Source organism: Melospiza melodia, chromosome 2 (assembly GCF_035770615.1).
Source record: "Melospiza melodia melodia isolate bMelMel2 chromosome 2, bMelMel2.pri, whole genome shotgun sequence".
Lineage (NCBI taxonomy): Eukaryota > Metazoa > Chordata > Aves > Passeriformes > Passerellidae > Melospiza > Melospiza melodia.
Window position 1 is genome coordinate 7,997,386 of NC_086195.1, and position 26,453 is coordinate 8,023,838.

Below are 26,453 nucleotides of genomic sequence, written 5' to 3' on the forward strand. Positions count from 1 at the left end.
TTGGGGAGAGCTCACCTGCAGTGCTGCTTCCAGCTCTGGGTCCCCAGCGTGGGGAGGATTTGGGGCTGATGGACGAGGGCACACCAGGATACCCAGAGGGCTGGGTCAGCTCTGCTGCCACGAGATTTGAGGGTGTTCATCTGTGGGATCTCGGCACCTCAGGACTGATGTGCAGAGTGACCGAGACCACCCTTGGGGGGCTCGGGAGTCCTGGAATGTTGCCAGAAGTGTCTGGTGGCTGGACTTTGATCCTGCACGGGAGACGACACCTGTATGAGGACTGGGAGGATTTCACTGGGGTGAATGGTGAAGGGATAAGTTAATTAGAGTGTGAGACACAGGGTTTAAGATTTCTGTACAGGGGGGTCTAGAGAAGTAAGATGGAGGAATTGGGGCGTGTCCTGTCCTTCTTCTTCTTCTTCTTGGCCTCCATCTTCTGTGGTGATGTTGGCACTTTGGGATTTGTTATTACTAAAAGTGCACAGGTCAATAAGGGTAAAAGGTATTGGGGAAAATAGGTAAATATTGTATACGTAATTTTGAGTATAAAGATGGGTGACTGCCCCGGGGGCGCTCAGTGTGCTCATGGCTGGCTGCTGTGCAGACCTCTGTCGGGCTGAGAGAAAATCTTTTAGATAAATAACGAATAAACACTGAAGACCGAGAAAATACCTGAAGCCTCTTCTCGTCCTTTGGAGCGCGGGCTGCACAAGGCCACCCCGGGCCTTTCCAGGTCATTAAAACAGCCGAGAAACCGACATTCATCCTGGAAAAGGCACCAGGGCGAACTTATTGTGGCCTTTCAGTGCTTCAGAGGGGACTGTAAGATGTAGAGAAACTTTTTATAGGCTTATGGTGACAAATGTGTGCAGCAGTTTTAAACTGAAATAGAGCAGGTTGGACATAAGTTTGGACATTCTTTGCAGTGAGGGTGGTGAGACATTATGCTTTGGTCCTTATTTCCCTCTCAGTCCCAAAACACAGCCCCATATTAGCTGCTATGAAGAAAATTAACTCTCCCCAGCCCATGAAAGCACAAAAGTGTAGAGTGCTCATTTTCCAGGGTGATTATACTGTTGACACAGCTGCTTTGCCCTGGTTTTGTGGAACCTGACCCTTCCTAACAAGCTTGAGCTGTCAAAGTTGATCTTGTGCTCCTAAAGGCCAAATAAAGCTTTGATGACAACTTCACCTGCATAAACAGCTGCCCAGTTATTGACTCAGGCAGTGCTGGATGGGTATTGGAAGGGACTAACAATCATCATAAGCTTTCTTGAAAGTTTTGGAGGTTGGTTGTGGTCGGGTTTTGGTTTTCACTTTCACATGCATCACACAAAGTACTGAGTGTTGGGTATTTATATTTTCACATCTTTGCAAGCAGTGTTGTGTAGTTATTTGAGAAGCATGCCAACAGGGAGTTGTGTTCTGTGGTTGAGTAATGCTGTGTATTCTCTGCAGTCTATAGCACTTGTCTTTCTCTTTTTTTTTTCCCCTCTTCAAATTGTTTTGACTAGAGAAGCATAATAAAGAAAATATAGTATGATAATTTGATTTCTTAGTCCCATTTCCCTCTCCCCCGTCTTCAACTGCCAGCGCATTTCTCCTCATTCACTTTTCCTAAATGTTGCCTTTCTTAGCAGTTAACTTCTGGTTCTGTTTTGTGTAGCCTTCAATTCATCTAAAAATATGGTTAGGCTTGAATTTTCAATGCAATTTCTAGTGTAAAACAGCAGGCTGCTATGGTAGGGCTCCATAGTGTAGGTATATACTATTAGTCCAAAAGCAATTGGCACTTCTAAATCCTGGTTTTATTCACATTTGTAACCCTATTTTTTTTGTTACTTGGGCTTCTTCCTAGCTTCAAGAATACACCATCATTCAAACCAGAGGAGCAGTTGAATTCTCTGGTTTTGCCTTTTTGCAGCCAGGGAGGTTGGTGTGGAGATGTGCTTATTTCTCATGTGTGTGTAGCCTGGAACAAAGCTGGAAGCTGCATTTCTGCTGCTGGGCTCCTTTCCAGTGACAGCAGCACCAGCTGCTTGTGGCAGCCAAGTGAGCAATGCTCGGCAATGTCTCAAATAGGCTGCAGAAAGTTTCTTACTGATCAGTCTCCTCATTCTTCTTCAGGACTTCTACCAGTGTCACTGGATATTTTAAATTTTGTTTTATTTTAAGAGCATCGGTGCACAGGTGGTTTGGTGCTTTGAGACACCAAACCAAATTCTACTTTAGGGAAGGAAATTGATTCTGTGGCCCAAATGAGGAACCACAGCATTTATCACTTCAGGTGAAATCACTTTTGGTTTGATTTGAATTTGAAGTGACATTACTGAAAGAATACTTCAACTTTCTGCTTTTTGGTGCGAGAACATAAGGAAACAAACTGAGATCTGCTCAGGGACCCAAGGTGTTTCTTGGCAGCCTCGTTTCACTGTTCAGTCCTTGAATATAAATCAAGGGCAGCTGGAACCTGGTGAAATGCTGATGCTGTTCCTGACCTGGACCATGGATTCAGTTTCCTATTTTTGTCAGTGTCCCATAGGTCAGATAATCACTTGCAGGAGTCTGGGGTGTTTCAGCATGAGCACTTTATTTGGTCATGCACTGATGGAGTCAATGCTCTGATTCCTGCTTTTTGTATTTCCAGGAGTAATTTGTTGTTTGGTCTTTTCTGAAAAGCAGTAGTAAAGGCCTTGTCCCCTCCTGGCACCCTGCGCTTTCCTCACAGTGGTTCTGGCACAAACCTGAGTGCAGCTGTGCTCAGAGCTCACTGGGAAATTCATCCAGGCAGATTTCCCTTTTTGTAGTGGACAAAAGAAGAGAGGAATATTTTATGTGGTTTTTAAATAAAGGCTTCACTTAAACTAAATTAGTTTCAGTTAACAGTTCTGCTAAACGTTTAGCCATTAGAAAACATTGTGGGTTTTTTAATAAAGGAGTTGTGAAATGCTCGTGTAATGCATTGTGCTGCGTGTGTACTAATGATTGTCATGTAGGTGGTTATAGTTCACACAGGAGTAATTGTCCTGCAGTTAATATGACAGATTCTCTACAGATTCTCTTCATGATGGCAAGATTTTGCTAAGGACAGACCTTAAACTTTACTTTGGCACATGGAGAGAAGGGGTGAATTTAAAATTCATGAATGCTTGTTTTACAGGAAGCTGTTATTTTATGTTTAAATGCTTAGGGAGGGTATTCGTTACCATCCAGATGTTTAGTTAGGTAAATAGTTATTTTCAGCGTCAAAGTTTTTTCTAGTAGCTGCATTAGCTTTTCCCAAGAATTGTAGAATCATGCAATAGTTTTAGCTTAATTTTTGAAGTTAGCAAGAGAGAGAATATTTCCCAGAATCACAAAATATTCTGATTTTGAAGGGACCCCTAGGGATCATAGAGTCCAACTCTAACTAAACTACTAAAATTAGCTTATTTGGATGCAGGAAAAGGCTGAACTGAATACAGATGATGTATAGACTAATATTTTTCTCATAGAGATTCCTAGACTGTTGAAATATAATATATTCTTAAAAGAAGTTTATAATCTATACTTAAAAATTAGAAAAAAACCACCCCAAACTATAAAAAAATAGTTTGACTTCAAACAGAAGTTTAAATGCATTAAATATTTAAAAATACAAGAAACTGCTGTTCAGAAACCCAACAGATCCAGACAGAGAAAATAAATTTTCCTCATCTGTGACAGGTTTTTCATTTCAGTACACTGTTGAAAAGTTCAGACCTTAAGAGGTCACAATTCATTCGTATCTCTCCTGCAAAGAGAATTCAGCAACCTTCTGTGAAACCAGAAAGGTTTTTCCCAATATTCAGCTGAATGTTCTTAATAAATCCCATAATCCTTCCATAATTTAAAATGTTATGAATGACCCTAAAGGCTGGTGATTTGAGTAGCAAATTCAATTTCTGAAATACTGGAAGTCTTCTAACGTTTTTTAAAGAAAACCTCAAGTATTTGTGCTTTCCATCACTTCATACACAATTTTGATGACAACTTATGAAATTTAATAGTTTTGAAACACACAGGTCAGACTTTCTTTTCAGGATACTTTTCCTAGCACATGAATGTCTTTGGCATTTCAGAGGCCACACTCCTGTAAGAAGTACAGGAAAGTCTGGATCAAGATGTTTCAGATAATTTGGCTTTGCTGATCAGTGCTACAATGGAAAACATCCTCACTTAGAAACTTGGCCTCAGTAATTTCTCTTTATTGCTTCTAAAGGATCATGTGAATTGGGATGCACATGGAAATATCCCTGAGCCTGGGATTGTTAGTGACAGCCAGACTGAACTGAGTTGTTGGGTTTGGTTTGCTTTTGTTGGCTTTTTATTTTTAAAATAAGAATTGATACTGAGCTACACAGAAAGCAATTTTGATTAAACTGACTATCAGAGTGAATTCTGTTTAGCTCTATGTGTGTGTTATAAAAATATTTTGTTTGACCATTACTGTTTTTCAGGTTTCAGACTTTATTGTGGTAGCAGGTTAAATGGCAGTTTTGTTGTTAGTCAAATACTGGGAACAGAGAGGCCCTTAAAAAAGTGCTGATTTTTTTGCATATAATACAATATAAAGGTTATACATCTGCAGTTTTGAGAAACTGTCATATGTTATCACAGGCATAATAACAATATTTAAATTAGGTTATTTCCATTAAAAATGTTGAATTTCTTCTCTGCTTCTGTGTTGGCCTCTGCAAATTAGATGTAGCTTTGTCCTTTTTAATGAACCTGTAGGAAGCTTCTGATTTTGTAAGGCAGTAGTGTTGGGCAGCTGAATTAGTGCTGGTGTATTTCAAGCAATAAAAAAACCACTTTTATGAATCAGATCTTCCAGTGCTTCTCTCTGACTTCCCTCTTGTACTTTGAGCTGCTGGCATTTTTTAAAACAAACAGAAGGATGGCAATATGATAAATCTAAGTAGTCTGTATTGGATTAAAGAAGAAATTAACACAGGGCATTCAGAGAAGGAATAGTGTAAAAATGAAGGTTTTTCATTATCCACTTTTGATTAGATATCTGTCAGGTTATTTTAAAATTTGAAAGTGCTAAATTGAACTGTGCTATTACAGTTTAAGTATCCTTCTTGCAAGGCAACATTTGAGGACAATGCAGAGGAGGACCTGGACACCATCCAGAAAGGACTTTAGTAGTGGAAATGATGAACTTCTAAAAGAGGACTCACCACTTGAGAATGGAAAAAGTGGTGACAGCCTGTGGGGTGGGCTGGGGCTGCTTGAGTGTCAGCAACTCACAGAAGAACACAGCTGTAGTAGCTGGCTCAGTGATCTGTGTGTCAACAAGGCAAGCACAGGACTGTGTACCAGGCACAATATTTCAGCAGAGAGGGAAATATTGTTAGCATTGTGCAAACTCTTGCTAAGACCTCATCTGGAGTTCTGCTCACAGTTATGGTTACTTTTGTTAAGAAAAATTAGAAGTGCAGCAGGCACTGGGAAGAGATTCTGAAATGAGAGACCCTGACATTAAAAAAAAAGTGTTTTGTTGGGGTTGCATTGATCTGTGAGAGAGAGTAGAGAAAACAGTATGTAAGCTCAGTTTTGTTAGCAGGACTGATAGATTTAAAGTGGATATTAAAAGTTATAAAGGAGAAGTCTAAAATATAACCAGAATGCAAGGGGAGAGATGATATAGGGAGTGATAAATGCGTCTGCATTCACCTGAGGGTGTAATTTCATGAAGGAGTTTTTGACAACAGTGGTGGCTGACATATTCCTGTTTTTATTGCTCATCTTGCTGTGTGTGCTGCATGCAGTCAAAGCCAGTTGTGGCTGCAGCACAGCTGACAAACACAGTGGGGGCAGCTGTGTGTGGATTTACCCAAGGCTGCCAGATCAGGTCCTTCGCTCCTCTGCACGAGTGCAGGTGTGGAGGAGGGGTGCAGGTACCAGGGGGGCTGTGGGACCCTTGCAGGATCATTGTGGGACCCTTGCAGGATCATTGTGGGCTGAGATGAGGCTCAGCTTTAGCAGCAGCAGTGCTGCTTTGTTAGACCTTTGTTTGACCTCCTGTTCCTTCCTGGGCCTGACTGTCTGGACACGGCTCTTTGCACAGCTGTGCTTCAAGCCAAACCAAGCATCTGCCCTGACTGAAAAACAACACAGTGAAAAAAGGAAGAATTGGTTTGTTTGGGGTATTTTGAGTAGTTTTAGTGTCTCCTTTGATTTGGCTGAGTGTAGCCATGCCCAGGCTGTTCTGGGATGGTGGGGCTGCTGGTTTGGCCAGTGCTCTGCTGAAGGAATCCTGGTGAGGCCACGGCCTGGGATGGATGGAACAAGGCTGTGCTACACAGGAATGGGGTAAAAAAGTTCTCTGAATGGAAAAACAGAAAAATAGTGATCATCATCTCCAGCTGATGAACTGAGTCTAAAGGTGCTCTACAACATCTCTTCTTTTGAAGGCAAAGCTGTTATTTTTAATATATTCCCTTTTGTTCCTGTAATTGAAGTGCTTTTCTGACACATTTGCTCATTCTTGCTGCTTTTCTCCTCACTGTTGAATGATTTAATACCTAAAGTAGTTCTACTTTTTTTTTTCTCTGTTTTCATTCACTTCCCCCTGTTCTTCTTTTTCTTCACAAGGAAGAGAAACAGGCAAAAACACTTGGTCATGTATTAAAGGAGTCTGTTAGAACAGCATCAGCTTTTCTGAACACTCTTGAGCTGATGCTTTTGATTCAGCTGCTGGCATCTTGTGAAGTGTTACAGGATGTTTGAGTGTAAAAATAAAATTTTGAGGATTTTGAGTCTATGCATTTATTTCAATACTCACAGTGGAAATATGTCAGTGGACAAAGCTCTCTTTATTTCTCCCCTCTCCTGTTTAAGTACTAGAATCTGTGCTTTGGTTATCACTCTTCACTGGCCCAAAATCACTTCTTGTGTGAGCCACAGATTCTCATCTACCTCAAGGTGAACCAGAGAGAAAGTTCTATTTGTCATTAGTTTCTTGAGTTCTTTATTGCTGAGGGGACAGAATGTTTCATTTCAGCATAATGAACCAATTTTGATTCTTCTTTCATACCAAGAGTTAAAAAACTAGTCAAAAAACCCTTATTGCTAAGTTCCATTTTCTGAGATCCTGATAATTATTTATACCTCAGGGAAATGTCTCATCATTTACCTGTGTATGCTTATAGTACATACATGCCCAAAAATCATTTTTGTTCCTTCTTTCATCCACCTGGTAATGAGAATCAATCACTTCCTTGAAGATTAATTCTGGAATCATAGTTTTGGACCCATGTGCTGTTCTAGGAAAATGAAAAGAGTGTCCAGCGTGTAATCTTGCAGGAAAAAAAAAAAGTAAATTAGCAGTGAATCATTGGAAACTACTCTCAAGGAGGAAATGAGCTGAAAAAAGAATCTGTGGAGCCAAGAGCCTGAACTCCTTAAGAGGTTCTACTTAGTAGCTACTTGAATTTGAGGTCTTGACCTTTGCTAGGAAATGACCTTTAATGAGTTGAAGAATAGGAAGGGAGGGTTTCAGGTTGGGCTCTTGAAGGGCTCTCCTGTGTCTGGAGCTGCTGTTTCTGTTTGCGGCAGCCCCCAGAGGGCAGTGCCAGCCCTGACCTGGAGATGCTGTGCTGTCACCTCCTGGCTGTGCCTTGGGGCCCTGGGCAGACCCCCAGCAGCTCCTCTTGGACCTTTCTCCACAAGGCCTTGACAAAATGCATCTCCTGTCTCTGTACCTGCCACAGCTGCAATTCTTTTCAGACCTTGAAACCTCTTACTAAAATATTTATTGAAAACAGATTTTGCTTGTCTCTGTGTTGGAGTAAATCATTATTTGGAAATGCTTGTTTTTGAAGAGGGAGATTGTTTGTTTTCTTAAAAAAAACAAAACAAACCATGGATGTATCATTTTTGATAGAAACAAGTGCATGTTCTGGTAAAATTTATTAAGCACATCACTTCAGAAGTACCCTCCAGCTTAAACCCTTTTGTGACTCCATGAATGAAATAGAGGAATTGACAAGGGTAAGGTCAATGTTAACAGGTGGAATTCAGAAAATGAAGTATATGTAAACATAAAAATACTTTTTGAATCCCTTGTGTATAAAGAATGTTGCAGGTGCCTGGTGCTGCAATATTTATTTCATGATAATAGAATAGCAAATTTAGTGAGCATCTTATCTCAATGTTCTTCCTTTTCCATCCCTTCAACATCCCAGTCAGTGTAAAAGAAGAGTTGTTTACAAGCTATAGATACATTAAAGATATTTTTACATACCAGCATCTGTTTATAATGTATGCCTAATGGATGCCTAAGAGATTTAGTAGATATATAGAGTGACTGATAAAATGGTTGTGATTTTTTTGCTTGATAAGAAGAAAAATCAGACCACAAACTTCCCATTTTATTAGTAGAGGTGGCTGATCATTCATCTGAGGATAGCTTATTCCCCTTTTAGCTTGGAGATATGAAAGACAGGACAACAGAAAAAAATCTCTTTTGGCCTGTATTTTGCTTTTATACTGACAAAACCATTGAAACACAATTCTGAACTACTTCAGAAAATCTCTAAAATTGAAGGTAAATATTTTTTCAGTTTGCTGCATGAATTCCAAGCATACCCTAGGGTTTTCTGGGGGAGTATTTCCCTTTCACAAGCGCTGGAGTGCTGCTCCTTCTTTGGGTTTCTTGTGGATGGAAGGCAATGGTTAAGATTTGGTGTTAAATACTCTTTTTTTTTTTTTTTCTCTTGGAATAACATTAAAGTATCAAGAATATTCATATTGGGGTGAGATCCAGTGAACTGCTGTCTTGTTCTTTGTTCTTTATACGCTTCACCCTAAAGCTGAGTTTAAACATAGACTTGGTTTCAAAGATGTGAGCAGTTGAAAAGTAGAAATAGATAGAATGTGATAGAAATATTGCTGTCTGGGAACTCAGTTTTGTGACTTGCACTGGGATATCTAATTTTCCAAAGTATCACATCTTCAACCCAAATGTTCCTCTGTGCCATAGTCATCCTAATGCATTCTTTTAAATTTTCCTTTGAGAATAAAACAAAAAGTGTCAACCCAGCATTGCCAGTGATGGCTTTCTAAATGTGGATGCCTTCTAATCTGAAGTGCTATTTCACAGAAAGGTTCAATCACTATTTTAAGCTGCAGTGCCATGTGTAAATGAGCTGATACAGCGACTAATTGGAGGTTTAATTAATTCTGGAAATACTTAATTTTCTAAAAATTTTCTAAAGAGGTCCAATAGAAGGCAAAGGGAAAGTTAAAGAACAAATCTATGTTATAAATTTTGTAGATGAGTAAAGAAAGAAAAAGATTTGTCTTTAAATGTAGTAGCAAATTGTTTTCTTCCCAATAATTTTCATCAATTTGAATACAATTGTTTTGAAAGTATTAACCACGTTAATACAAAGCAGTGTTTGCTGCTTAGGTAAGCAAATGTGCAGCCTTTAAATAAAAAAGAAAAAATAATCTTGGTATAAATGTATTTTTTTATGTGTATATTGCAGTGGTATCTTATTCCAACAAACTGACAAAACCTTTTTTAGAAAACACTGATCTTGATCTAAACACTTGATCTAAAATATTGAATTAAGGTGACTTTAAGAACTGTGTTGCATGTTTCAAGTTCTTAACTATTAAATCTTTTTAAATAAGGAAAAGGAGTCCTGGGCCTTTCACTTGGGATCTTCTAAATGGAAGATCATTTTTAAGGGAGGAGATATTGCTCATTATTTGAGGGTTTTTTTTCTGTCAAAATGTTCAATTTGTATTTCTTACCTTTTTTTTTAACTTAATGAAAAAAAAATTAGAGAGCCAAAACACCTTATTTAAATTAAGTTCCTCAAAAATCACTTGGAAGAGATATTGAACAAGTTCATGATGATCTGATATGATCTAAAATCTCAAATTTTGAGGCTCTGAAGCAAAAGGGTTCAGGAAATGTCTTTAGAGGAATTCCATTCCCACAGGTGGGCTCATCTCATTGAGGGACATGGGAAGGCAACAGGCTGTGGAAAATTCCAACCACAACCAGTTCTCCTTGCAGAGCACCAGGGATTGAAGGAAAGGAGACAGGAGGCAGAACAGACAGATAAACTGACAAGATTTTAGTATAAAAAGATAGTGTGCAATATATTGGTTTATGATCATTGTCCTTGAAGTCCCAATGACACACAGAGTAAAAAAACTTAAAGTGAAGGAGATGATAAAAAAGGCTTTGACGTTATCAAAGTTTTAAGGTTTTATTCTTATTCAGGTGATGTATTCCTGAAGGAAAGAGTAATTAGTAATTGATTTTCTTCAAGTTTGTGTCTACCTGATAGAAAATGAACTGCTCTGTAAAGTTACCATCAGAAGATAGTTTCAGTAGGGTTAAGGTTACATCAGGCCTGCTTTGCTAATGTGAAATTTTGGACTAATGAAAAGACCTGAGCAGCCTCTTTAGCATTGCAATCCACATTTCTGGCCTGTATGTAGTCACTAACCTCCTCAGTAATGTAACTCTTGGATTTCCATCTGCATAAGACAGAAAAACCCATCATGCATCCCAGCTTCAGTTTAAGCTCATACATTTTGGATTTTGGCTTGCACTGTAGGTGGCACTCCAAGTGTTCCAGGTGTTGGAGTGTGCTGCTGCCAACCTTGATAAAACATCAGTGAAGGAATCATCTGTCCTTAGTGCTTGCTTGCATGTTTTAAGGATCCTCATATTGGAGCTGCTGTAGTCCCTGGTGTGCCAGCTGTCTGCAGGGAAAGATTTTGTAAGCTCAGGTTATGTCTGTTAAAGGTAGCACAGAGAGAAATGATATATAAAGCACATGACAGGATTACAGTTTGTGTGACTTAGAAAATGAAGTCTTACACAACTCAACTCAGTTGCTCCTAATAAATAAGCAGTCTTATCTATCTCTGACAGCTTTGGTGATCTGTGTCTGGGGTTACAGTTGTTCCTTCCCCAGTCTGTGTCACCTCTGTACTTCTGATCTGTAAGATTTGAGCTGCAGGGTTGGCAAAATGAGCTTTGGAAATTGTCATTTAGCAAGGATGTGATACACATTCCCCATCTGCAGGCACAACTGTTGAGCAGGAGCAGCTCCTCATCTCAGCTGAGAGATGAATTGTTGTGCTTCCTTTCCTCACTGGGTGGTTGCAGTGCTGAGACTCAGGGTGGCCTGAAAGATTTTTGTGTTGGGAAACAGGGATTCTGGTTTCCTGACTCAGGTTATACAGCATCACCGTGGGCTGTTAGAACTTCATTTGTAAATTTGCTGTGTGCCATTGCAGCTGGAGAGGAATAACTGCAACCATAATTTATTTAAAAGTTCCTTTGTGTTACTTGGCACGTGGAAGTGATGGTGTCTGCTTAATTGATCAGGGCATGTCTCGTGAGTGATTTAAAATTACCTAAAATTGGACTGTACAAGCTTTTGTTGTGATGCTATTGTCATGGGATGCATTCATTTAATGTAGTGTCTTAACACTATTTTGAGGCTCTGTATAGCTTGAGTGTCAGAGAGAGAGTTTTGAATAAGTTGCAAGTATGAGGTTTGTAAATAGCTAAGTCTTTTTTCTGGTTGTGTTTTAAAGTATTTTTGTTTTTATGAAATTGCTGTATTGTTTCAATAGAATGAGTTAATTGTGGGTGTCACTGAATTCACACAATCATAAAATGGATTGGTTTGGAAGGGACTTTAAAGATCATTTGGTTCCAACCCCAGTTTTTGTATTCTGTATTCTATTCTATTACAGCACATTTCATTAAGAGTCTTTGACATTCCTCAATCCAAGTAGAGAAGCTTCTGTCATAATTATAGTGTAGTTTCAATGTGACCATAAATTTTGAGACTGTAGGGGTGTCTCTGTACCTTTTCTGTTACAGAACTGAATAAAATGCTCTAAATTTTTGTCCCAGATTTAAAATGCAGGAAGGACATTGCTCAAGTCAGGATTTTAAAATGTTAATAGATAATGGAAGGAGAAATCAGGGCATGGTGGTACAAGATAAAGGTGGGTTGCACACAGATCTGATCCTCTCAGAACTGCAGTTTATTGGCTCCTTTTTGATTTATGATTCCTCCAGCTCTTTGCCTGCTCAAAGCACTTACACACACTGTGGTGGCTGGGCAAGCTCTCCTGCCCAGGCTTGGCAAAACCAGGAGATAAAAAAGTAGCTCAGGCAACTGAGAATTTCTAGTATTTGTAGAGTTTGGGTGAATTTACAGAATTTGGGTATATGCCTGCATAAGGATATGGTCTTGTGAGGTGTTTGCGCTCCAGTGATCTACTTTTCTATATCAGAGTAATGTTAAAAGCATTATTTCATGTATCCAGAAAGGCTTTGTGGGGTGGAAGAAACAATTGCAATGAAAAGAAAAAGCATCATTTTAATGAAATATGTTTAGTTTCTAGTGATTTATGACAATTAGGAGTGAAAGGAGGTGTTGCCAGCATTATTCCAAAGCTGTGGTTTAGGTTTTTAAATATTTTAGGTTAGCATAATCTAAATGTATTGATACTGTTTTAAAGCAATTTTACTTTGAATGCTAAAAGAGGAAGCAGGAACTTGGAATAAGAAGGTGACACTGATCTGTATAAAGTGGAACTTTTTAATAGAAAATCACTTTTTTGAAACATGGAGGGGGGATTCTTAGTCAATAGCTGTATCCTTCCAATGCCAAATGAAGGCAGTTGAATCTTTTCCATGTAATGATGAAAGTGGATTTCTATGCATTAGAGGCTTAATTGATCATAGTTTTAAAAATATCTGTGGTCATTTTTGGTAAAAGACCAAGTACTGAATAATAGTAGGGTGTGGATTCAGAAGAGAATAGTCATCAGTATGGGGATTTCATCGTGTGTAAAACAAACATGCATTTTCTTGAGTAACTTTGAGTACATCACGTGTCCATAGTTGTGCTAATATCTTCCTTACTGTGAATATTTGGACTGGCATTCATTGACTACTTTTGGTATTCATGTTCTCTGTCAGAAATAATCCTTTTTCAAGAAATCATTGCAAGTATGTTGAACATTGAAAGAGTACAAAACCTGGAGTTTGGCTCTGTGAGTACAGGTTTGGTAGTGTGATGGATTACACACTTCAGATCATCTGGTGTGTAAAGGAATACCAAAAGCCAGTTATTAAGGCTTGTAAGTGCCCTCAGAGGAACATTTCTGCCTCCTCAGGGTACCCTTTATTTTGAGAATGGTGTTGCTTTGCAATCCCATTGCTCAGAAACATGTCAGCTAACTTCCAGTTTGTTGTTTGAATGGAAGAATTTTTCTTTCAAGCTGTATTAAAGCATTTATTTCACTCAGCAGGTGAATGTTCACTCAATAAACTCTGAACAAAGGCTCTTTCCATCCTCAATTTTTCCCTCACATCTTTTTGAGAAGACTTCAGAATGGATTTCTTTAGAACTCACATGTCTGTCATTACATAAGTAGCAGTAAAAGAGGATTGATTTGCCACAGCTAGTGCACTCCTGAAACAATCCTATTATGTTTTCATAACACATTTATATTTCACATTTGAAAGCTTGACATACCCTGTTTATCTGATTGTATTGGTTGTTATTAACATTGGACAGAAGATTCCATACTAGAAGTTAAGGTAACAAAAACTTAAATCACCTACTAAAAGGTGCTTCCAAAAATACACATTTGTGCTGATGGTTTTTAAAAGGTTGTCATTGTTCTAACTGATGTTTTGGCAAATGTAACTTCAATATCAAAAAATAACCACTCTTTTTTATTTGAGTGCAATAGTGACATTTCCCTGAAATAATTTTAATCTTTTAATTTCTAACTTCTGGGGTTCTCTAAGTGTCATAGATGAGTTTTTTTGGAATTTCAAAATATTGTAATGGAGTACATTGTGATGTATGAGATGCATCACAAGTTTGTATCTAGTGATGCCAAACTTGAAATAAACCTAGTTTTTGTAAAACAGACAAACTGAAACAGCTCACAATTCTGTTACTCTTGTTGTTGTCCATTATCCTTTTGGATTAGGACTGAAAGAAGAAATTGGTTTCTCACCTCTGTTTACCTCCCCATTTGGATTTTGCCTCTAAATAAGGTCCACTTAAAATTTAATAATGATGATGTCACTTGCATATTACATAAGGTTTCTAAGAGTATAGCCTTTCTGAAGGGGCAGGGCAAGAGAAATGTCTTTTAATACAGGAAAATACAGAACTCATGATGTTCTTCACACCAGTCAATGGTCGGAACCATTAATTTTACATTTAACAGGCAGCAAGGATGAGAGGTATATTCTGTGTAGATACTACACCTGAATGCACAAATCCAAACCTTGTGGGGAAGCAGGGGAATTGTGGCCCAGTGAGGAGGAGGAGGGTGGTTTTTCATGGCTGGTCTCTGTGTTGCAGGGGTCCCTTCAGCGTCGTGCGGCGATGCATCAACAGGGAGACGGGGCAGCAGTTCGCTGTCAAGATCGTCGATGTAGCAAAATTCACTTCAAGTCCTGGATTAAGCACAGAAGGTAAGAATTAATAATTAAGCAAACTCCCAGCAGACAGATTTTTTTTTTTGATTTGTCAGCCTTTTCTATGTTTGCTCTCTTTATGATGCTTTCTCGTTTATGTTTTCTAGAAGTTTTAAAGCAAGGTTGCATATCTCAAAATTAGCCTAGTGCTTGCATTTCTAATTATAAGTGTTTCTACATGTATTCAGTGGTGATCATAAATACTAGAAAGATAGTTAGGTCTAAGCCATTTCTATTTTTGTTTGGATTTTTTTGTCTTAATGCGAATTTTGTAAAGAAAAAAGGTAGTTCCGAGTCAAAAAAGCATACACAGGAAGTAAAGCAAGAACATGAGTTTTGGTTATACTAGTTTTAGCAAGTAATTTGCTATAAATGGGTGAGGACTTGCTATTAAAGTGCAAATTATATAAAAATATATTTTTATGTAGTCAGGATTACAGGCAATGATGCAGAACTGCTGCAGTGTAAACCCAAGGCTGTAACTCTCTAACATTTCCTGCTTTAGAGTAAAACAATCAATGTTGAATACTCAACTTGTGTGTGCATAAAGTTCTTCTTTTACCCTACAAGGAGAAGAGCATTGCCAGCTGAGTGACACTTGCTGAATTCTGCATGTTCTGTATATTTTTTTCTGGAGATAATATTCTTTTGTACAGTACTGTTTTTGGGGGGTTCCACTGAGGCCATCAAAATCCTTGTAAATCCTACATCAGCAAAAAAGGATCAATTGATTTTGTTGGTGTTTATAACAAACAGTATCTTGAACCTTAATGATTAGCTTGATTTATAAGATAAATCACAGGTCTTGCTTCAAATTTTACCAGATATTTTCATTTAATCATACCATTGTTGTTTCTTTTTTCTAGCCCTATAACAAAATATAAGCCACATTTTCCACAATATTCAACTTCTGATTAGCTCCATCATGGTTTTGGCAAGTTATACCAAACCCATGGCATTCTGAGCTACTGAATGTTTATTAAAATTATTTGATACCTTTTAAATAAATTGTGCCCAAATTCTTTTTCTTCTAAGCCTCATTTGAACTGCTGATGATATTACACATTTCTTCATTTGGTGGAATATTACCCTCCTGGCTCCATGACAGTAAAATCCAACCTTTTGAGGCCTTGAAGAATTTCTGAAAGGGAAAAGTCATAGGCAAATGAGAAGGGACTCATCAGAAGGAAGAGAAAAGCCAACAGTAAAAATAGACTAGCTGAAAAAAGGATAAATGTGGATGGTTTGCAATTTGTGCCTGGGTCTAAAGAATAGGCTTGGGACTTTATTAAGAAGTCTGGGGTTTTTCCAATTCCACTTTTGTTGTATTGTTGTAATTTTAATTCAAGGTAGCAGATCATTGAGGTATGATCACAAACGTTTTCTGGGTTTAGTGGTGCTTTGTTTTTTTTTTTGTGGTTTTGGATTGTTGTTTGGGGTTCTTTGTTTTTGTTGCTTTGGGGTTGGTTCTTTAAAAGGTTTTGAATTGTTATGCCTTAGATTTGTCATATTAAGATACAAAGACACATAAATGTCTGAGCATGGAACAAGTTCTTACCTCTACATAAGAATGTGAATTTTTCACAGACTCTTTCCATCTTCTGTATATTTTGTTTTTCCTGTTTTTCATTGGCTTGTTTTTTAGTTGGGTGTTTTTTGCACTTCTGCTCTATCTAGGTTCTAGGGAGGTTTTAAAGATTTTTTTTTTTCTAGTTTGTTTGTGTATTTCTGATGTGGCATTCTTTAAGCACACTGGTGGGCAGCCACCATGGTGGTAATGGTATAAAGTAAATATACCTGTGAGGAAGCTGTGTTTGTAAACTGTGTTAAGTGTGAGCTGTAATGAAGTGATAAGATTAACCCTTGGAGATACTCTTTACCTTGAAGTTTTGACCTCTGCAAGTTCAATTTGCTCTTGAAGGTTATTTTTGCACAACTCTCCACCTCCAGTCTTTCTTTGAGGCACAGGAGTGGGAGAACAGGACATTCCGCATGTGAGGGAGCTGATGACAATTCCTTCCATTAATTCACATAGATCTAGAGTGCTTAGAGCTAAAGGTCCCAATATGCCTCTACACTTTGAGATTAAATCTAAAAAGTCTTTGTTCTTGAGTGCTTTTACATAAATACCCCTGTAGGATGGTGTGTTTATGGGTAAGAAGTTCATTTGTGTTTGTCAGCAGTGTTCTCTTGTGGCAAAGGCAGAGCAGAGCATTGCAGAGGTGCAGCCAGCAAGGCAAAGCAGGAGATTGTTCCCTCTGTTCACCTGGAGCACTGTGTGCAGTCCTGGTCTCTCCAGCACTGGAAAAGCAGTGATGTGCTGGCAGGAGTCCAGCAGAGATGGATGGAGTTGGTCAAGCCTTAATAAGAGAGGCTGAGTTGAGATTTGGTGCTGTCTTCAATTACTTCATAAAAGGATAGAGAGCAGATGGAGCCAAACTCTTGATTTGGGCACGCAGTGAAATGACAAAAGGACGTGGACAAATGTCCATTTGGACAAATTGCAACGTGAAGAAATGCCAGTTGGAGACAAAGAGAAGAAAAATCTGCACCTGATTCCACAGAGAGCTCATGGAGAACATCCTCAGAGGTGCTCAGAAGTGGATTGCACCAGGCTCCAAGCTGCCAGGTCTATTTTGACCTGCTTGGAGCAAGAGTTTGGACTAGGTCACCTCCAGAGGGTCCTTCCAATTTAGATGATCCTGTGGTTTTTGTAGCAATGTGTAATCTGTGGGCCAATATAGTTGCAATTCTACACAGGGAGAAAATTTAAGCATAGCATTACTGTGCTAAAAAGGAGATAATTTAAAACTAGTTTTGATACAATTTTTTAAAACTAGTTTTGATTTCTTTAACCTGTGAGGCAGCTGAGCACTGAATAGATTTTAAAGGGACTGTTTTCTAAACAATTCATTTAGAAAAATACATACTGGTGTCTTACAATAATGGTATCTCCTTACCAGGGTAACAAAACCAAGCTGAAATGCTTCTCTAGGCTGTGTTACCAGCTGGTGTTATTGTGAGCATTTGTGGCATATGATGGAGAAGCCTCTAGCTCATAAGGCAAACTTTTATCAGGTATGGTGTTCTTTCCATAAGGCTGCTCAGTACTCACAGCATGTGTAGACACAGACATCTCAAGTGATTTTTGTGTCTCGCTGCATCTCTGGAGTGGTTTGATAATGGCAGGGAAAATTAATGCAATGTAACGATGCCAGACAGCTAGCAAATCTAATCTAGGCTAAATTCTATTGGATTTATGTATTAGTATTCATGGTCTTGCATATTGTGTATCATCAATCTCTGTAGTGTTGTAATTCAGCCATGTTAATGAAGTATATTGACACCTTGTCACTGCTCAAGTGGCCACGTGGTCTGCTGGATTAATGTTGGATATTTTACATGTTGACAGATTCTACTACAGTTCACTCATATCATAGAGATATAAAAGAATCAAAAATAAGAAAATGTGAAGGTTGAATATTTTTAGACATAAGAGTCTCTTTTTTACCGTTCAGTTGAAAGAATCCATGTGGAAGAGCACTTGATGCTCTCAGAAGCCAGTAGTAGCAGACTCATTGAGGTCTAAAAAAATATATCAGTGTAAATAAACTTATTTTCAAGTACAGCTCTTAGTTGCTATACTCAGAACTTCTGGTATAGAAAACTGTGAGAAGCATATTCCTTATTTCTGAGTTTGTTACAGCTCACATCTTGGTTTGATTGTCCATTTCCTCTGCAGCTCTCTTCACATCCCATGCATTTTCTCTTGTCTTTTTTCTCAGCTTGCATGTCTGATTTTAGTTACCTTCTCTAACACCAAATATCTCTGAAGTGCAGCCACCATTTCTCAGGAACAGAATGGTGATCAGTCCTTACTACTTAGTAGCCAATGCACATTACTTATCTGCCTTTTCTTAAATCCAGATTGCTTTCTTGTAACATGCTGAGTGTTTTTAAAGCAATTTAAAGGGCAGTGTTTTGTGCTTATACTGCATTGAAGTTGTTTTTCAGAATTTAATTCAACATATACAAGGTTCTCTTACCTGTAATTCATTTCTATAGAAATGTCCTCACACAGAAACTGGTTACCAGTTCTTCTCCAACCTTCTAATACTCTACACCTTATTTATTAGGGTGGTGTGTGTGGTTGATACACGGGTTTGTATGCAGTCAGGCCATGGGAAGCTGAATGAATCAGCTGATAAGGGCAGATTGAAGTTTCCTTCAGAACCCAAACTGGTTCTTCTGGAAGCAGGCTGTGAAAACAGTCTGGAAAATACCTTTGTCTGTGACAAAGGGCAAAATTGTAGCCAAGAAAGCAATGTTTTAAATACAGTTCTTGGACTACTTCTAGCACAGAGAGGGGCATGATAATTGAATCAAAAGTGGTCTTGCTGTGCATCATCCACTTTAGGAGAAAAATTCCAAAATTATTTGATGGGGCATTGGAATAAAAACTGGGAGGGTTTTGTGATGTTTCAGTTGTTGTCTTCTGGGTTTTTTTTCCCCACAAAGGGGCCCACACATCTTACCCCTGACTAACTTTCAGCTTGTGAGGGATTTTCTTAAAGTTGAGACCTTACTCTTGTTCCACTTATTTTATTAAACATCTTACCCTTTTCCGTTTTCTTGTTTTTATTTATTTAATCTATTTAGATTTCCATTTTTTAGAATAATTTTGTGGGGGCAGTGTTTGCAAAAGGCTTTATTTAGTTCATAGTGGAATTGCATGACAGTATCTTTAGCTTTTGGAAGCTGTAGTGAATCATAAGTTATTTTTCACAAAAGTATCTGTAAGATTCTGCACTTCCCTCTCTGCATGTTTTCAAGGGTTTCAGAAAAAACTGTACTGTCAGCATTGAGCTCATCTCTTTTGAGTAAAAAATACTACAAATCTGTATGTCATCATATTTCATGATAGTGTACCATATATAGACTGAATTTGAAGAAAGAACGAGTGACTCATTGCCTTTGATTTGGAAATACCAACTAATCTGGAATTTCTGGTCATTGTCAGTTCTGTGTTGTACCATATTTCACAGATAAGGGGAGGTGCCTTCCTGCTGTGTGACATTATTGGGCCCACACCTGAACTATTGTGCCCAGTTTGGGGCTTCATCATTTGAGCTGGAAAGGTCCCTGCGAAGGACAGGATAATCAGGAGCCTGCAGGACACGATGGCAAAGAGAGCTGGGTTTGGTTGGTCTGGTGAAGAGGAGGCTGAGAGGGTGTTTAATGTGGTCTTCAACTACAAAAATGTCAGAGCTGAGCTTGAGTGGAAGCTGCTGGAACGCAGGGAAATGGCCAGGAATTGTTGCTTGGAAGGCTCAGGTTCAGGTTGGACATGATTTTCAAGAGTTTGCTCAATGAAATCACAGCAATCCCGACCCAGTGTGTGCTGTAATCTTATGTTGAGGGGGGGTTGGACCCAGAGTCCATCAGAGATCATCTCCTACCAGCTTTTCTGTGATCTAATGAAAGCACGAGGAAGGCACCATTATAGGTTTCATTTCATTGAAGGCAGAAAATACGAGGATATTTCAGAGAATTAATAGCTCTGTACCAGCTTGACTTTGCTTTGAATTACCATTTTAACCCCACGAGAAGCCATAATGCAAGTATTTAGTGACTGTAGTGTTGCAGGTATAACTGTTACACACGAGTTTTCTTAAAGATTCATCTAGAGTGTGTGTGTGTCTCAGTGGTGAAGAGCTTGAGGCATCTTTTTATAGACCACAAAAATCACATGGTATTAGTGACACCTCTGTTCATAAGAAAATGCACTAATGTGGAATTTTGAAAAGAAACTCTAAAATCTTAGTAGCTGACTGTCATGGAGTTTATGTTGCTGGTACTTAAAATACCACTGTGGTTTGTGTGTGGGCTGTACAAACAATAAAGCAAGTTAGGGTAAAGAGGTAGGGAGAATTTAACTTAGTCGTGTACCTGTGGTAATATAAAATAAAATATAAAAACTAATGCTTTTTAGGATTTTTTTAAGACTATCTGGGTTATGATGGAAGGGACCTGTAGTAATTTATGCCTCTCAGGAAGACCTGAAGATCAATACTTGAAGTCACTTTTGATGTTTGTAATCTCAAGAGTCTGCCTTTCTGGGGAATGCATTGTTCCTGTCTCAGCTCTCCTTCTGCCACAAAGGGATAGGACCAGGAACTGGTCCTGTTTTGGTACTGGAAATGTTACCTGAGCCTTTCTAAGGGGTTTGCTTCTTTTAACTTAATGAAGGATTTGGGGTTTCTTCTTTGTTTTTCTGGAGAAGCTGTCAGCTGGTTTGGTTATAAATACAGTTCTTTCTATGAGGAGTACAAATTTCATAAATATCTAACTTTAATAGCTCTGCTGTGACTTCCATAGACAAAGTGTCATTAGAATTAAATTCTTCAGTGCAGAAATGTAACATAAGAGATTGAAGCAGGCCTTTCCTGCAGCAGACACTTCTGTAAGTGTGGCAGCATGTTAACCATAGAACAGATCCATGTAAAGGATCACAGGAATGCGTGGACACTCAACAAGGGTTTCTTTCTAAGGGCTCATTTTATCCTTGTTACTGGAAGTCAGTTCACTGCAGAAATGGTCTCCGTGTTTTTCTGGTTGTAAATACAGAATTCAGTCTTGGGGCCACATTTCACTTTTTTTTTTTTTTTTTTTTTTTTTGAAGTGTGAAATACAGCCTTTTGTATTAGGGGTCTTCTCTTTTTTTTAGGACTTCCTGGCATGTGCCCAGATACAGGCTTCCAGGGGAGGGATACTAAGTGTCACTGACCAAATCATCATTGTTCTGACCTTGTTTGGAGTCACACATGCAAATTTGATTCATCCCAGGAAGCAAATACGATGTTGTGTAGGGAAATATAGCCTGTTATCCAGATCATAGCAAAGACTTATAGAGATCAACTACATGGAATTACTTTACTTCAAGAACATAAAATTTCTGGAAATACTGATTCAAGCATATTAACAGCAGTGTTCATGAAACATTTTTCTTTTCCATCTTCAGCAGTGAAAGCCTGGGAATTTATTACACCCACTTTAAAGCATAAAAGCACATTTACCTAATTTTTTTATGCACTGTTGCTTAAGTAAAAGGAAAATAATTACGTTTTTATGTGTCTCAAGCAATTGATTCTTTATTCCTTCTAATCTCCAGAAAAAGGACAGCTTTGTTTGCTGTGTGACTTCAGTCCCTTGCCTTTAACATGTGTCTGATTTTCTGGGTTTAGTACAGCACTGAACACACAATGGCTCTGTAGGGGTGCTCCTCTTCCTCCCTCTCTTTTCATCTTTGCTGCTTGGCTGCGTGCTGGCTCTGACAGCTTTGTTCTTCTGCTCTTGGTTTCACCGTGGTGCCAGCAGTGTGAGGAATGACTGCTGTGCCCAGTGGCTGAAACCACTGTGGATCTGCTGCCAGATGTTTGCCTGACATTTTCGTGAAGCTGCTTTTGAGAAAGGTGTTGTGCAGCTGAGCAGCAAGTGCAGGCAACATTTGCCAGCTTTATAAATAAAAATGGTACACTTTACAGGTTTCAAAATGCAATTACATCAAGTGTATTTAACTGGCATTTTAATAAATATTCATTCTAAGAATAACTTATTAGGGTGCTAATTAAAAAATTGCTGTATCTTGGAATTCTTAGAACACATATAATAATGGGAATGATTATGTAATTAACACTAAACAGAATTTATGCAGCAGATAATAGATAATTTAACTGTTATTTTTGTTACATAACTGAGTATTCAGTTGGCGTAGTTTGGGGATTTTTAAGTAATCATAATTGATTAAAAAGTGCTCCTACAGTAACATCTCTGTAATCTTTTTTCTCACTTTATATGAGATGCACTAGAACAGGTTACCCAGGGAAATTTTGGATGCCTCATCCCTAGAAGTGTTCAAGGCCAGGTTTGATGGGGCTTTGGGCAACCTGGTCTAGTGGGAGGGGGTTTGGAGCTACGTGGTCTTTAAGGTCCTTTCCAACCCATACTGTCCTGTGATTTTGTATCACACTTCCATGTATGTGAAATAAGAAAATATATTCACATTTGTAAACAAGAAAAGAAGACCAATGCCAAGAAATATTATTATGAAAATTTCCTTTAAACTTCATGTCATTTAACTCAGTGAAATAAGGTTTTTCAATTAAAAGTGAATTCCTCTTTATACATATAATATAGGGCTTAGGGACCATTTGATTAAAATCTTTACTGAAATAACTAGTGAATCTATTTGAGCAGTGTATAATATTGAACCATTTTTCAAGGAAATAAACATAATTTATGCTCATTTTGGTAATTTCAAGTGTTACAGGGTATTTGCTAATTCAGGAGAACTTCAGTGAAGATTTATGTTTGTACATCACCTCACCTGGACAAAAACTGGCTGGTCCTTGAAACCTGTTGTTTGAATCCCATCTGTTCCAGGAGCTGACAACCATTTAGAATGCAGGTTTCACTGAAAATTAAGCTTTAACATGCTTTAAATTCTTAGTGGGTTTGGCAGAAACATTTTCAGATAGGGCTTGTGATCCAGCATGAATCACAGAAGTGAAAAGGTATGCTGCAGTTAATACCAGTTATTCCAAAGAGGATGATGCCTGTGGGTGTACTGAATAGCTTACAAAAGTCGTGGAGATGGCTGTCCCAGGCTTGTTCTGTGGGGGCTTTGCCAGTGGTAAGCTGTCATTGAAATGCTCATCCCAGTCAGCCACAGGTGCACCCTCAGTCAGGCACTCTGAATGTGACTCTGCTCTGCAAATCATATCTCCCAAACCACAGTGTGAAAGATTGTAGCTGAGCAAGATTCTAAAGAGCCTAATCCTTGCTCTGCCCGAAAATAAAATATCACAGGCACACTGCTTCACTGCTATTGAAAAAATGCTTTAAAATCTCATACTATTTCAGCCTTGTCTGTCCCTTTACTGAGTATTAGTTGGATGCACAGGACAGTTTAAGAGTATGATGACTTATGTATTTGCATTTGGTATTTAAATATGTGAAGTATGCAGCAAAAGAGATGTTGTGCCAGTCTGAAACAGGCCTGAAGTACCTGAGAATAATGAATTGTTAAATGTACTTAGACAGATGTGCACCCAGATGTGATGGTTTTCACAGAGGTCTCAGGATGAGGGAAGAGATGAGGATCTGACTCCATGTTTCAGAAGGCTGATTTATTATTTTATATGTCATATTAAAACTATACTAAAAGAATAGAAGAAAGGATTTCATCAGAAGGCTGGCTAAGAATAGAAAAAGAATGATAACAAAGACTTGTGACTGACCAAGACAGTCCGGACAGCTGGGCTATGATTGGCCTTTAATTAAAAACAACCACATGAGACCCATCACAGATGCACCTGTTGCATTCCACAGCAGCAGATAATCATTGTTTACATTTTGTTCCTGAGGCCCCTCAGCCCCTCAGGAGAAAAAGTCCTAAGGAAAGGATTTTTCATAAACCTTGTCTGTGACACCCAGAAGTGCTGACAGAGCTTAGAGATACCACAGAGAGGACATTCAGGATAATCTTGGAGTGAACGAAGACAGGGAGAGGTGCCCAAGGAGTGGAGGAGAGCAGATGTCTCTCCTGTGCTGGCCCCAAGGTGAGCAGGAGCCAGCCATGAGCTTTACCCCTGTGGTAAAGAGGAGCCAGTGGCATCCTGGGCTGCCTTGGGCAGAGTATTGTCAGCTCTTTTAAGCCAGGAGAAGGAAAGGTTCAGGAGGGATTTGTCGATGGGTACAAAGAGGACAGAGCTCAGGGGTGCCCAGGGACAGGAGCAGAGGCAGTGGCACAAACAAGCGCAGGAGGGTCAGCCTCAGCACCAGGAAACACTTTGCAAACAGTGAGAGTGACCAAGCACTGGTTGTCCGGGGGGACTGTGGGTTGTTGGAGATATTCAAAAGCTGCCTGGACACAGTCCTGGGCCATGGGGTCTTGGTGGCCCTGCTTGAGTTGGACCAGATCACCTCCACAGGTCCCTTCAGCCATTCTGGGATTGCACTTCATAGCTTTGGTGGGTTGGTGGCTCTGCTGTGAGCCCCTGGCAGCAGCTGAGCAGGGCAGTGTTGGGGCTCTCCCTGCCCTGCATGCCATTGTTCCTCTCTGCTCCTTTGTGGGTGTGCAGATGAGGTTTTATCATATAACATAATGTTTTTCTTTTCTAAAACCCAAATTACAGCATCCTCCAGTGTTTGGGACAGAATTTGAGTAAAGCAAATGTATTTGAAAAAGAAATTTATGTTGGAGGGATAAGGAAGGATATTCCTGCTCCAGCTATCCTAGAGCAGTAAACAGTGCTTGGAGCTTTTACCAAAACAATAAGCCAAGTGACAAAGGTGTGTTTCTTCACCCTCTCTGCAACTCAAAGTCTTAATTAAATTTATTTTTAAAAATCTGTAAGTACACTTTTAAAAATATTTATTCTATAAACATTCTCAAGACTTCATTCTTAAACATTGTTGTCTTTAATTTCTGCATGAATTCATGAGGTATGTCCAACTCCTGTTCTGAAAAATTAAAATGTTTTTCAAAACATTTCTGTCTCTTTACACGCTCTGTACTCATCTAACGAATCCTGGTTCTTGCCAATAGTCCAGAAATAGGCTCTAGCTGTGCTTGCTGGAATTCAGGCTGGTTACAAACACAGTGGAGGAGGATAATAAGCATCAGCTGTATTTTCAAATATTTTCTGTTTGGATGTGCTAGCGTGTATTCTGTTCTGGTTTGTGCAATCAACAAAATTCAAAATTCATTGCAGCTGAGCTGCAGTTTGTTAATTCATTGATCCATAGAGAACCTTTTTTGACTCTTAAATGCTGGGATTTGTTGTTTTGTGAATCTAAAAATATATATCACTGTGGTATGATAAATAATGATCCTTGTGCAGTAGCACTGTTAGAATGACAAACCTGTGTGCTGCCATAGCAGTAGGATGTGGGTAAAACCCCTCCCCTGTCTTTTGGTTGTGTGAGTTTTGGCTGGGACAGTTTCAATCCTTTGCAAACCTTGCCTAAAATATTTATTTATTTCTTTTATAAAAACAGAATTCATGGTTTCTGATGCACAGATTCCTGTTCTTTTGTAGTGTCCAGAGTTTTCTGCTAAATTTGGTAGGTATGTCACAGTCTTGGGCAATTTTCCCATCAGTCAGCTACGAACATTCCTCTTGGAGCTTTTCTGCACTTACTGATGTTTTAATGAGATTTGAGATGAACATGTTTTTGAGCTATAGGCAATGGAAATTTGCAAAAGTAAGGATGTGTTAGCAAACCTTAATAAACCCCCTAAATAATTAGTTAGGAGTGAGAATTATAGAGTTTAAAATGTGGGGCATATTTTTGATCTGTACTGTATATATATGTCTGTATATTCAAAATAAATTGAACACACATAGCATAATCCTCACATGATCCAGCTGCTCTTCCAGCTGAAAAATGAAGCAAGGAAAAAATGGTGAAGCTGAAGACCAGTGACAGAGTGCCACAATTGTACTGCAGTTGTAGAAACTGCACACTGATCTCCATGGAAATTTTCGTTCTAACATCTGCATCAGCAAATACTTATGAGCAATACCTGAAATATGTAGAAGCTGAGAGCTCTCCGTTGTATGTCATTATGCAGGAGAGTGTTTAGTCCAGTTGTACACACTGCCAAGCAGTGGCTCTTTCCCAGGGTAAGAGTTGCTTCAGAAGGGGAAAAAAGAATAGATTTGTAATCTTTTTAAATAAAGAAAATATTTGAAAAAAGACAAATATTAAGAGAAACAATTAGGTCTTCTTCATATGTGGGCAGATGGAAATATTTGTGTTTGCAAACTATCTTGTGAAAGTATCTCTTGGCTATCATACACAGTAGAATACTGAAGCTTTTTAGCTGCTCAGTCAAGAGAAGAATGAAAATTTAAATAAGTCTAAG

The 26,453-nt window shown here is 38.7% G+C and overlaps 1 protein-coding gene across 10 annotated transcripts in view; it reads left to right on the forward strand.

Moving 5' to 3' along the window:
• The window catches only part of CASK (calcium/calmodulin dependent serine protein kinase), a 187,651-nt gene that overhangs the window by 35,366 nt on the left and 125,832 nt on the right, over positions 1 to 26,453 (forward strand). For all 10 annotated transcript variants that reach the window (XM_063181790.1, XM_063181802.1, XM_063181784.1 and 7 more), the window contains exon 2: positions 14,406 to 14,518. In XM_063181790.1, the coding sequence (XP_063037860.1) occupies positions 14,406 to 14,518 (113 nt within the window). The remainder of the gene's footprint in view (positions 1 to 14,405; positions 14,519 to 26,453) is intronic.